Source organism: Atractosteus spatula, chromosome 6 (assembly GCF_055471065.1).
Source record: "Atractosteus spatula isolate fAtrSpa1 chromosome 6, fAtrSpa1.hap1, whole genome shotgun sequence".
NCBI classification, from domain to species: domain Eukaryota; kingdom Metazoa; phylum Chordata; class Actinopteri; order Semionotiformes; family Lepisosteidae; genus Atractosteus; species Atractosteus spatula.
The window spans coordinates 34,351,772-34,364,672 of record NC_142711.1 but is presented as its reverse complement, the minus strand read 5'-3'; the positions used below and the strand labels follow the sequence as shown (position 1 = coordinate 34,364,672).

Here is a 12,901-nt window from a genome sequence, read left to right as displayed (position 1 = left end):
CTGCTGACACAGATTAAGTGTGTTATTAGCCTGACTAGAAGTGAAAATGCATTTAAAACTGAGAATAGAAGGCACTTCTTTAAACAAAGGGTTGCAGGAGTGTGGAAAAGGCTAGCCAGTCTTGTTGAACTCAATACCCTGGTTTCTTTCAAGAAACATCTGGCTGAAATTCTTGGATCAATCAACTAAATGTGAAGATGGTGCAAATGGACTGTTCTCATTTGTTTTGTCTAATTAGAAACATTATATTAAGTTAAGGTGTTTGCTTAGTATTAGTATTATAGTGACAGGGACACTCTACTGTAAAAAGGCATCATCCTTCAGATGAGACATAAAACTGAGGACCCGACTGTCATCATTAAAAATCCCAGGGCGTTTCTCGAAAAACATACAGATGTGTCCAGGCCAAAATGTTCCCCCTGGCTTTACCAATCATGGCCTCCTAATAATCCCCATCTATGAATTGGCTTCATCACTCTGTTCTCCTCCCCACTGAGAGCTGATGTGTGGCGAGTGTACTGGTGCTTTATGGCTGCCGTTGCATCATCCAGGTGGGGGTTGCACATTGGTGGTGGTGGAGGGGAGTCACCATTACAGCAAAGAGCTTTTAGTGGGGTGTCCAGAAAAGCACTATATACAGTAAGTGTAAGGAATTACTATTATTATTACCCCCACTATACAGTATATCAGTATTAAAAAGTGAACTGTTGTATTTATTCAAAACACAGCTTTTCCTAATAATTCTCATTCTCTTACTTATAGGCATTTGTGAATATGATGAGAACCTACTTACTGTATGTACCAGGTAAGCCTGAGTTTATTGTTTTTTCAGACTTGCAACAATTGCTATTATTAAATCAAGGGGGTCAAAATTTTGGGTGCATACGTACGTGAAGATCAGTAAAAAGAGTATAACCAACAGATTCTTTATTATGCCTTTTTATTAAATCCTATAATTAAAATGGATAATAACAATTATTAAGACATACATACAATATAAAGTGGCTAAAATCCCCTATACAGTATGTTAGAACCCCAACCAAAGATTGCAACTAACTAAATCCCACAAAACAAACCCAAAGACAAAAACAATGAACCAGTGTGTAAAAATCAAAGCAACAGATAAGAAGCAGTCAGTAAAGCATAAAATATGATTAACATTTGTGAAGGAGCAGAACTATAGCTCAAGGCAAAATAATAATGTAAGAAATTCTCTCAAAGCTCTTTTCTAGGATGAGGCCTTGTTAACAGCAAGTTGCATGTGCTGTGCTCTGAATTATTGCATTTTGCCAAAGTGCCAGACAGTGGAAGCAGATTCAGTTTTACAGCAGACATAAATCTTCTGCTTGCCTCCAGTTTTTTCCTACACTTGTTGTGCATGCTCCATCGCTCAGTCCATGGAAACTAGATGAAAGTCTCTTCACAGTCTAGCGGGTGACAGGTTACAGATGCTCCAAGTGGCCCACTTTCTGCCACCTGAAGAGGCACAGCTTATTCAACAGTTGACATGTTAGCAGAGATTGCTCCAAAGTCTTGACACTGCTCTGCCACTGCCTCTCCTTCAGGCCAAATGGAATCTGTAATACTGCACCTTCAGGATACCTGGTGAAGTTGATGTAATTGAAAAGCAATGAAATAGCCCTCAACATGCAACACTATCACCTTAGGTCCATCAAAAGTACCTTATTCTGTAAATTAATATAAGCTCTTTACTTTTACAAATCTTACAGAATTTACAGGTCACCTGTCCTAGCATTCATTGGCATGTGATAATGTTGGGATCCACCTTATTTAGCCAGTTTATTGTATTTTTGACTTTACAGTAGCTGCTGTTATTACCATTGTCAAACTAAGGGGGTCACAAATTTGGGGTGCATATGTGAGGATTAATAAATGCTAGAAGGAGTATAATGAATTTATTATTAAAACGAATAATAACATAATTATGGAGACATTTGTATAAAGAAAAGTAGCTAAAATACCATTTCCCAAAAGGCTCAACTAACTGAAATTTGAAGCAATTAATTAAATGGTTAAAATAAAAGTAATGAATGTGTAAAATTCAAAGTGACAAATATGAAGTAGTCAGTGATACATAAAACATGCATAACATTTGTGAAGGCACAGAACTATAACCCAGGGTAATATACAAATCTATGTCTATAAACCTATCTATCTATTTATGTCATTATTAATTGAAAAAATATGAAACATAGAACACAATGGAACCTGAGTTTTATCCACTATGTAAGAGTACTGACCTCATACGCTATTGGATTTTTGGGTGAGTTTTACCATTTGTTTCAGGAGGTGCCCCGAATGGTCTCTAATAGTAAAACTGAGACTAAAAACCATTAAATTACTTTGATTATTCTTTTAATTTCACTGTATAGAACCTTAGCGGCTTCATTTACATATCTGATAAATGAAGCTAGCCTTGTAAATTGGTGAAGAAGAATTTTTTTTTAGAAAGCAGTCAAAATGAGAGCCAGAAAGAAATGTACACTGAGCCGGGAGCCACATTGTGCTGATGCAAAGATGAGCCTGATGTGCCGTGGACCGATGTTTACTCACACACCAGGTTCCCTGAGCAGACGTGAAGAGTGTGCTCGCCCGGGGGATCACTTTACTGTACACAGCAGTGTGCTGCAGCCAGAGCTGGTAGCACCTCTACAGCTGCCGCTGCTATGGCTGGGGCATTCTGAGCTACTGCTGCCAGTGCAGGAGCTTCAGCTGCTGCTGCTACCCAGCCTCCTAGCGTAGCGGCCAGTCCAGTCCCTGCCCCTGCGGCTCCCGCTGTGCTCGCCACGCCTGTGCCAATCACTGCCACTCCTATTCCGGCTCCTGTTGCCAACAGTGCTAATCCTCCTAGTCCTATGGCAACCTTCTTCAGAAATTCACTGGAATCTGCTGCTTTACCTCTTGCAATTTCGATGTATTTGTAGTCTATTTTCTTTAGGTCTCTCTCTCTTTTTCTATCGATCTCTTCCCTAAACCTTTTCTCCCGCACTCTCCTGTGTTCTTCATCAGCTTGGAGTTGTTGGTATTTCAGGTTTTCCTTTTGCAGCAGCTTATTTAGTTCATTTCTCTTCTCTTTCAGCTCTCTTATCGTCTCTTCTAGCTGCTGCTTTTCTGTCTCCTGTTGTTGTCTTTCTTCATTCATTCTCTTTATGAAGTCATTACATTCTTTCACATAGGTCTGTTTAATAACATTTTTCTCCAATTCAATAATATCATTGATCTTCTGTATATACTGCTGTTGGAACTCAGACATCTCTTTATCCACCATTTGGAATGCTTCATTAGAATAGTAGGTTTTCCCATTCTGCACAAACATGTCATTTATGATTTTCATAAGCTTTGCTACTTGAGCATGATCATCCATATCCTCGTTGTTAAAAGCAACATACCTCTTTCCAAATTTCTCAATGAACTCTTGAATACTCTGGTCCTGCTCGCTAATAAAGTCTTCAATTGCTTTGCCTTTCAATTTGTCTGCGTGAGAGAAAAGCACAATTGTGTAATTAGCAGCTTCTTCTTTGAAAAGTTGCAGAATCATTTCCACTGCCTTTCTCTCTTCCTGTGTGAATCGACCAAGCTGCATGACCAAGATAATTGCATGAGGCCCCGGGGAAGTCAAAGTGATACATCTGGCAATTTCCAAATTAATTTCTTCCTCTGGCAAATCTGTGTCAAAAAGGCCTGGAGTGTCAACTACCACAACATCTCTCCCATTGACTTCACCTTTACACTTCTCACAGCCCTTAGTTACTGAGGTCATGCTAAACTTATCGACAAATGCCTTTTTGCCCAGGATTGTGTTTCCAGTTGCACTTTTCCCAGCCCCTGTTTTCCCGACCAGCACAATCCTGAGCTCTTCTTTAACTGCCTTTCCATTAGTATTTGGCCATGGGCTGAATCGCCTTCCTTGATCTGGAGAGAAACCGAGACAAGAAAGTGAAAGCGTTATCTCCCACAGGAAAAAAGCCTCACAGAGATTCTTCTAGTTCACTTAGTTTAGAAAAGAATTAATCTTTCTAGCTAATTTCAAATTTCTTATATTTAGCAAATATAAAGATTAAACTCCTTCTCTGGAGCCTTAGGTCACTTTCATAAACTCCAAAACTTTCTTTGTTTTCTAAATTTCCTTTAGCACCAAATCCAAAGGATTTGGGTTTTTACCAAACTAGAAGACAAAAAGGTTGTGTTTTTCCATGCCCTGAGAAATAAGGTCATTGTTGACAACTGAGACTCATTACTCTAAAGAACCAGGGAGAGAAAACAAAGAAAACAATGGCTAGAAAGTATTTCTTGTAGAAACCAGTTTAATAATAATAATAATAATAATAATAATAATAATAACTTATTTATAAAGCATCTTTCCAAACCCAAGGATGCTGTACATCATGAAAAAAATACAAAAAAATACAATTAAAGTACTGTAAATGAAGAAAAAAAGAGCACACAGGTTTTTATAGATGTAGGCAATCAGATATAGACTTTGGTAAAAAGGTAAGTCTTCAGTTCAGATTTGAAGAGAGTTAAAGAAGTTGTCTGTCGTAAAGTCTGAGGAAGGTCATTCCACAACACTGTATTAAGAACAAGTAGTTATGAACCCCGTGCAGGTTACTGAGATTCCGATGGATACGAGCCCGAGAGGAGCGAGGTGTCACGAACAGTTCTTTCCGGGCCCTATGCGGACGACACGATCCAGAATAGTGAAGACACAAAGGGAAAAATGGTCATGCAGGAAAAGGGGCTGGAGACGGGGGGCGTGTCCATGCAGTGCAGGTGTCCAGGGGAAGTGAATCCAGGCGAACAATCCATGTAGGAAATCCAAACGGGAAATCAGAAACAAGGGCTGAAGTCCATAGCCAGGCGATCCATCCGGGGGGAGGGGGGAACAGGAACCGGGTCGGAACCGGCGAGGGGAACCAGGAACTAGGAACAGAAAGTTAAAAGCATAACGGAGCCAGACGCAGCAAGACCCCGGGCTCTCATGATATGGAAATCAATGAGGAACCAGGAGTAAGGTCCGCGTCTGGCTTTTAAATGGGAGCGGGATTAGGGACCAGGTGCAGACAATGGGGCAGAACAAGGAAGGGCTGGAGCGCCCTTATGAGGAGGGGTTAGCGATCGTGACACGAGCCAGCAGAGCGGTCGGTAGATCCAGGCTAGAGGTCGGAGTCCGGCTGGAGAAGGCAGCAAGGCAAACAATTCCAAAAAGGGGAGAGACGAAAGAGTAGTCAAAAGGTCCAACGTTAGAAGGGTCTGTGTGTCGGTAGCCAGAATTAATCATAATTATCAAACTCAAAAGAGTTTTACTCAAAAGAAGTTATGAGTCTTCCCAAATACTGGACCTTTTATCCTGTCTCCCCTGAAGCAATAAAAATTCCTTAAGGAGAGATCTGCAAATCAAAGATGTGAATTGGCCAATCAGAACCCTGGCAGGAAAGACATTGGAATGTCTTTTGTCTGAAGCTGATAAATAGGGTAAGCCAAGAACCACACCTTGGAAGTTAAGCCCGGGAAGTTAGGCTCAAGAAGGACGGGACGTCAATACCCAAGGAAGCCAGCGTACAAAGGTGAAGAAGTAGCAAAGAGCTCAACTGAATCACGGAAGCAAAGTCCGATACACTGCTCCACCCTGTGCTCAACCAGCAGCCCATCTACAAGCCATCCACAGCAAAGCTGGATCAGCTCCTGAGATGGGTCACAGCACCACTCGCCTAACAAATCTCCATGGATCTGGTGATGCCTACTTCCCAGCTATTCAGAATATAAACAATAGGAACATACTGTACCATGCTCTCTCATTTGCATACCTCTTAAAGCAGGGGTGTACAAACATTTTTATTGGGGGCCAGATGGAGAAACAAAAATATGGAATCAGGTAGCCACAGGCTACCTCAAATAATAAAAATAAACAAATAACACCGGATATACGTGCATTCCAATAATCAAATTGCCTTTTAATTTAGGGGACTACCCTAATAGGTGAGTTTTAATATTTTGTACTGTAAGCTTGAAATTACCTTTATAAATAATGATATTACATAATTGTAATATACCTGTAAGATTTCATAATTTGTACTCACTAGTGATAACTCTACTAATGGGAACAGTGATGATGTGCCTTGGACTGAAGAATCACTGTTAAGTCAAGTGTTAGCACATCACAGGGCTGACTGTCTGTTATCTTGGATCTCATTAGGTTCTTGTTTAGTGTAATTAGAGAAAATGTTTGCTCTGGCAGTGGGAACAAAGACTCGTGTCATAATGTCTCCTTACATTATATTCCTTCATTACAGCAACTGATTCTTAGCAAATAAACAGACATACAGTAGGTGCCTCTGAACTCGGTGAAAAAGTATTTTGCCAGTGCGGCTTGAATCTCCTGCATTCGCTTTTAATTTTTCATTTCCTTGGTTCTGCCATTTCAAAAATCTTGCTAACGTTAATTTAGAGAATTAACGTTTTGAAGAGGGTAAAGAGGAGGAGAGGTGGTAGCTTATCAGTTTTGAGATGTATTTTGCATGTACTGTATTGTATGCATTTTTTACTTAATATTGGGTCAAATTTAATTATAGTTCTAAATTAACTCGCAGGTCGTTTCAGAAACAGTGGCGGGCTGCAATTGGCCTGCGGACTGTAGTTTGGACACCCCTGTCTTAAAGGAATAGGTTGCATTCACCTTGTGATTTGGTTCAATGCTTGATAAGTTTAATGTAACTTTATGCCTTTTGCCTTGAATTAGGATTTGAGTTTACTAACACTAGCAACTTGCACTTTTCTAAGTCTTTATTTTCATCCGTCTCTTCATCTTTTTCCATATGCCTTTGTTTGTATTCATGTTATTTCTAATAAACTTACCCATTTTAATAAACCAAAGCAGTCCTGATTTGAATTCACGCAGATGTAGCGGCAATGCTTGTTAATAAGACAGAATTAAGTGTTGCTGTGCTTTCCCAAATGAGGCCCCATCTCTCTCTTCATCTCTGTGGTGCAGCCACAGAGAAACTATTCATGCAGGCTGATTTAAAGATGTTTTCTTTTGATAAGGGACAGCTCCCAAATGGGGGTGCACTTAGCTAAGCCTGGCTATCATGATCAATGATCATCCATTGGCGCCTATCTGTCTAGGGAGTGCCAGATGGACATCTGGACTGCATTCCGAGGTGTCAGGAGTAAGTAACTCATATCTCACCTTGATCAACCAATCAGGGACTGGTAGGGCCGAGTAACCCATGTGGGTCTCTGATGCCCATGAAACTTTCAGCCAATGAACGAGCTGAAGTTCCTCCAGGTAAAAACAGGCAACACAGAGGACCTGGGAGATTATTCTTAAGGAGAATTCTAAGGAGAATTCCAGGGGTGCGAGACAATTCCAGGGCAGGACGGCCCAGGAGCAGAAAGGCTCCCAAGGGCAGGACATTCTCGCAGCGCGCCTCCTGACCATCCTGAGACTCAGCCCGGACAACCACGTAACGGCCAGTGTGTCCGAGTGCCAGAACTTTCCTTTGTTCTAAGAGTCGAGAGCGGAGGTTGCCAGAGAGTAACCAGAGGATCCACCCGAGGTTAGCATCAGCAGCAAGCCTCATGAACAGGTCGGAACTGTGGACAGCTGAATCACTATTCAGAACTAGCGCTTCATCAGGAACGAACCGGTCCTCTTCCTGACCTGCTGGGACCCACAGTCACTATTCTGTGCACAAACTTCGCTAGTTTCAGCCAAAACTAACTAGCCGGTCTTCAGCAGCGCACCGTCGCAAGCCGCACAGCACAGCCTGGCACCGAACCAGAGAGTGCGGATTGGACAGCAACAAGCCTGCAACTGCTTCTTTGTGCCCGCAGGAGATCTGAATCCCCAGAGATTGGATGAGTATTCAACTTCACTGCATTACTGTCACGCCCTCTGCAGCCAGAGGGCACTCCTTCTCTGTCCTGTCCCTAGTTTCTGGTCTGCTGTCCTTCCTGTCCCTCTCTTTCCCTTGGGCTATATATTTCCGGGTCTTGCATTCTGTCCTCGCTCAGCATTGACGTTCGGATGTCCTGAGACCCGCCTAGCACCAGGGCGCCCCACGTCCGCTCCCTGAGGGCATAGGTTTCTATACGCCATTCCTGAACTCTTTGCACTATGAGCCCGGGCCTTTTTCCCGTCTCGCCGCTACGCATATGGGTCTTTTTCCGCTCTCCTGCTCCCCACGGTTAGTCGCTTTGGACGTCCGTGACAATTACTGCTCGAGAATTCAATTGTTATCCCAACCAGTTGATATCAATTTAATTCCTAAGAGTTATGTACTTGTTTTGAGTATCTAATGTAGAAGTTGTAACCAAGTTCAATTACGAAACGGTCTAAATGAATGATATACTGAACGTATGTCCTCTTGATATGTGTAACTCTTCGTAACTGATTGAATATATATCTTTTGTATTCTGATAACCCTCATGATAAGATCTGTTAGGTTTACATGCATATTCTATGTATTAATAAATGTATCCTCGTGTATTAGTACCTGTGTGTGTGCGTTGTTTGAGTTATATCGCATGGTTGGATTCTAAAGCCATCAAAAGAATCATTTCGTGATTTACTGCTACAATTAATAATTGTCCCAGTAAATGCCCAAACCCCTACAGAACTGGTGCCTCGTGAGAGCACACTACACAGATCAACCTCACCGCTATCTTGAATTCGGGTTGTTAAGCATTGTGTTAATTATCACATCTGGCCGTGTTTTCAGAGGACATGGTCATATAAGGGTTGGTGTGGTTATTAACACTAGATCACAGGACCTGTTACTGTATATACCTGCTCTTGGTGTTTCGGAATCCCTGGACACATGTTTTGGGTCTTGTGGTCGAAAGTGCTTACAACAGGGTCTAAGGTTTAATCACATGTGCTATTCTCCCAGAATATGTACATAATTGACCGGAGGTTCAGGTAACCCTCCAAAACCATATGATCCACACATCTTACAAGGTCCTTATAACAGAATGGAAGACCAAACGGATGTACAGTATATAAAAAGTGACTAAAAACTAAACCAGGAAATCACAGACAAATCAGCCTTACTAAGCTCAAGTTACATTTTCAAAAAAACTTATATCCTCCCCCTCAGATATCACAGTATTTATTCTATGTTTTCAAATCCAAGCACCATTTGTGTTCAACTACTTACCTGACCTCTGCTGCCCTCTGCCATGGTGGGGTTCTGGGTCAGCACCTGTTCCAGCAGGAAAACAAGGAGTGTTTTAGCTGTGCAAATGTACAGAATATTGGTTTCTAGGGAATATATCTGAAATGATGGGAAATGCAAATATATATATAAAATATATATCCTCCCCCTCAGATATCACAGCATTTATTCTATGTTTTCAAATCCAAGCACCATTTGTGTTCAACTACTTACCTGACCTCCGCCACCCTCTGTTGCCTATGACAAACCCTCTGCCGTGATGGGGTTCTTGGTAAGCACCTGCTTCGGTGTGAAAACAAGTAGTGTTTTACTTAAGTGAAAACATACTGTACATAATATTGGTTTCTAGAGAAAATATCTGAAATGATCAGAAATGTAAAAATACTAGTAACCCTTCATCAAGTTCAATGAGAGCTTTAAGAAGGAAAGAGCCATTGAAGCATAACAGAAAATGGGTGGAAGTCATTAGATCCATAAAAGTGCATGCACAAAGCATTCTTGGATGGGATTTTATAAAAGTTTTGAGACTGAAATTACATTTCAATATAACCTAATAACTATTATTATTGTGTATGTGTCTCTAGAATTGTTGTATTCATGGATATAATTGTGATTCAGGAGATCATGAGGCAGTTAAGATCACATTCAAAAAGACCCAAAGAAAGCCGGACCATGCTGATTCTGCTTTATCCTCCAGTCATAGAAATTGTTAAGATTAGCTGGGTCAAGCATAGACAGCAGCTCAAAGCTTAGTCAACCAAGATACCCAGACTGGTATGTCTATTCCCATTATAGCCTGGAGACTTGTAGTAGTTGTACCTGCAGGTTGGTTCTCCATACCTCCTTTTCCTTTAGTATTAGTTAGAGTTAGTTATACCATGATCTTCAATGACTCTGTCCCTTACTTGGGTATTACAATAAATATCCCAGTTCCTGTTTCTGTATGCTGGGAAACAAAGTATTTTAAAATTGTTTATACCATACTACTGGATGTATGCATGCTTTATAATATCAAAACCACATTATGTTCTGTAAATCTTAAAAAATAACAGTTTCAATTCCTTTCACAATGAGCAGCAGGTCCTGCTATAGGTGAGTACAGTATATGCAGTCTGTAAATACATGAATGATGTATTGAGAACCAAAATGAAAAACAAGACATGTAATCAGGTAATTAAGTGCTTAAACCTAAATTCTATAATATCATAAATACATAAAATACATAATACATTAGATGAAATAGAAGCTACCTCAATAGCAGGCAATTATGTTGTTGATGGAATCACAGAAACCTGTCTAACTGAAAATGATGGATGTTAGTGAATACACTCTGTTCCACAGAAACAGAAATGACAGAGGAACCAAAGACAGAAAGATCAAGAATCTCAGAATCTAAGTTGGTTAGACTAATTAATAACATTTTAAAGGTATAGTGCTAGGAGTATGCTATAGACCACTTAATGCAGATGTTTATTATAAGACATGAATATAATTATATAATTGAAAAATATTGTATAATGAAATTAAGAAAATATGTGCAAAAGAAGAAGTAATTTCTTGGGGGGACTTCAACTTTCCCAACAGAGCCTGGGAATGACCTATAGGAATGGCATCGACACGTAGAAATTCTGGTTCAGCAAACATTAAGACTGTGTGAGATTCGCAGAGGTAAGAGAACCATTCGAGAATTGTAATCGCAATTTGGAGTATTAGATTTTAAGTATGTCGTGAAACTGCACAGATTGAATCCAAAACCAAAATTTACAATTTATGGAGTGGGGATTCAGAACAGACGTATCTAAGATACATTATACCAATGTATACCAAATAATTCAATAAATATTTTAGGAAAAATACAAAGGAAAAGAAAGCACTTTATAAAACGTATAGAGAATAAAGGTATTTCAATAACATAAAATGCAAATAAATCAACCCAGAATGGGCTCCAGCACAGATTGATTTGAAGAACATGAAATACAATCATCATCATCGTCATTATCAACTGTAAAAAAGGGATTAACAAACCTGTCTTTTGCTGGCCACGTCGTCCTGATTCCATTGTATGCTGTTGTTGTTTATCGTTGAATATTTCCGGTCCTTCTTCTAAGTAGTTCCAAACTGGTATACGAAGTTACAGTTACATAAATGGAAGTACAAAAAGCGAAGAAAATTTAACCATATTTCAAATTATGAACAGTGTAAACTTAATAATTTTCCTATTTTTTCGCGCTGTCCAAGTTTCCGTTGTACAAAAGTGAATAATTTTGAAATCGCGTTTGTTTTTACATGTTGATGATGACACCGAAGAGAACAAATGTAAAACGTGTATACTGTAAGTCAGTTAATATATAAGGTTTCGAGCATAGTCTTCTAGACAAGCTAATATACTGTACGTCAATGTACCTTAAAATATTCAAGAAGTTCAGTTTGGACGTTTCCTGTTCCCCAGCCCTCAGCCAAAATTCTTCTGTGATTAATCAAATCCTTAAGCAGAAGTGATACATAATACACACCGTGCCTTTATGTTTGCAGGCATATTTATTTTTTTCCCCAAACTATATGATGTATTTTAGTTTTTTTAGCGCAGTACCAAGTTTCAATTCTGTGCATTGCTTGGTTTCTAATTTCAAGTTTAGGAATTCCAGGAACTGACGCTGTTGTCTCACTGCCCAGAATATACTGAACGCACTGAGCAGAGATGCCAAGTATGTCGCAAGACAAACGAAACTATGTTCAAAACAGGGGAAAAATACACAAAACACAGAAGCGAACCCATAATATTGAAGTATTGTGAAAGAATGAGCACAGTGTTATTGGGCTATATACTGTACGGATTAATGTATATCAAAAAGTTAAAATAACACTATCTTCTGTACTATACTGTAGCTTTCAGCTGGTACTGTATATGTGTTATGGTAAAAGCCTTTTGCTACAGCTGTACACTATGTGGAATGCAGGATGACTCAGAGGACTAGATGTTTGCCAAGAATGGGGTTGTGCTGAGTTTTGTCTCTGTTTCTCAGTTAAAGGTATGGTACACACCCCAGAGTCGTCAAACTCTTACTGTGTTGATGGGTGCCTAGGAAAAACAATGTGAAGACTGCTCCTATTGTCTCCTGTTTTCTTGTAGAAGATTTGCGGACAAGGAAGCAGACACATTTTTAGTTATATCTTCATTTCCTGGGACACGTTATGGTACAAGTATCGAAGAGACAGTTATCTTTCTGCTGTCTGGTTCTAACTATATTAGGTTAAATCTGTCATAGATGTCATTGACATTAGAGATCATCGTGATCATGAGCAGCAGGTATAAGTCAGGATACTCTCTGGACAGAACTCCTGTCCATCGCAGGCTAGACACACAGAGACAATGCCAGGTTGCTGTTTCCTCAGCCAAGCAAGTTAATAATCTCCCCCACAACCCTGAATTGAAAGCAGTGGTTAGAAAATGGATGGCTGAATGGTTTGTGTTGGAGAGGGGAATGGTGGTGTAGTGGTTAGCATTGCTCCCTCATTGAAAAATGCCTACGATAGATATAGAGATTCAGCCTGTCATGCCCCACACTCTACTTCGGAAACGCCGTTCTATCCCTGTCAAACCCCACACTCTCCCTCGCAAACGACGTTGCATTCCCAGAACCACTGCTTCACAATCTCATCCCTGATTGAACCCATCACATTCTCACATGCACCAGATTCCTCAA

General features: G+C 40.2%; 1 protein-coding gene across 6 annotated transcripts; it reads right to left on the bottom strand.

The window, feature by feature from the left end:
* Positions 1-923: 923 nt before the first annotated feature.
* On the bottom strand, positions 924-11,878 carry LOC148832805 (GTPase IMAP family member 4-like). 6 transcript variants are annotated; one of them, XM_088919311.1, is made up of 6 exons: positions 11,601-11,875; positions 11,223-11,315; positions 9,411-9,479; positions 9,180-9,224; positions 3,411-3,933; positions 924-1,602 (listed from the first exon to the last, which is right to left on the bottom strand). In XM_088919311.1, exons 2-6 carry the CDS (start codon positions 11,254-11,256, stop codon positions 1,443-1,445), a joined length of 831 nt encoding a protein of 276 aa, XP_088775437.1. In that variant the 5' UTR covers positions 11,257-11,315; positions 11,601-11,875; the 3' UTR covers positions 924-1,442. The 6 variants fall into 6 exon arrangements, with proteins under 6 accessions (XP_088775437.1, XP_088775432.1, XP_088775435.1 ...); XM_088919306.1 differs by having other exon boundaries at positions 924-3,933; positions 11,601-11,878; XM_088919309.1 differs by having other exon boundaries at positions 924-3,933; positions 9,411-9,476; positions 11,601-11,878.
* Between the last annotated feature and the right edge of the window lie 1,023 nt (positions 11,879-12,901).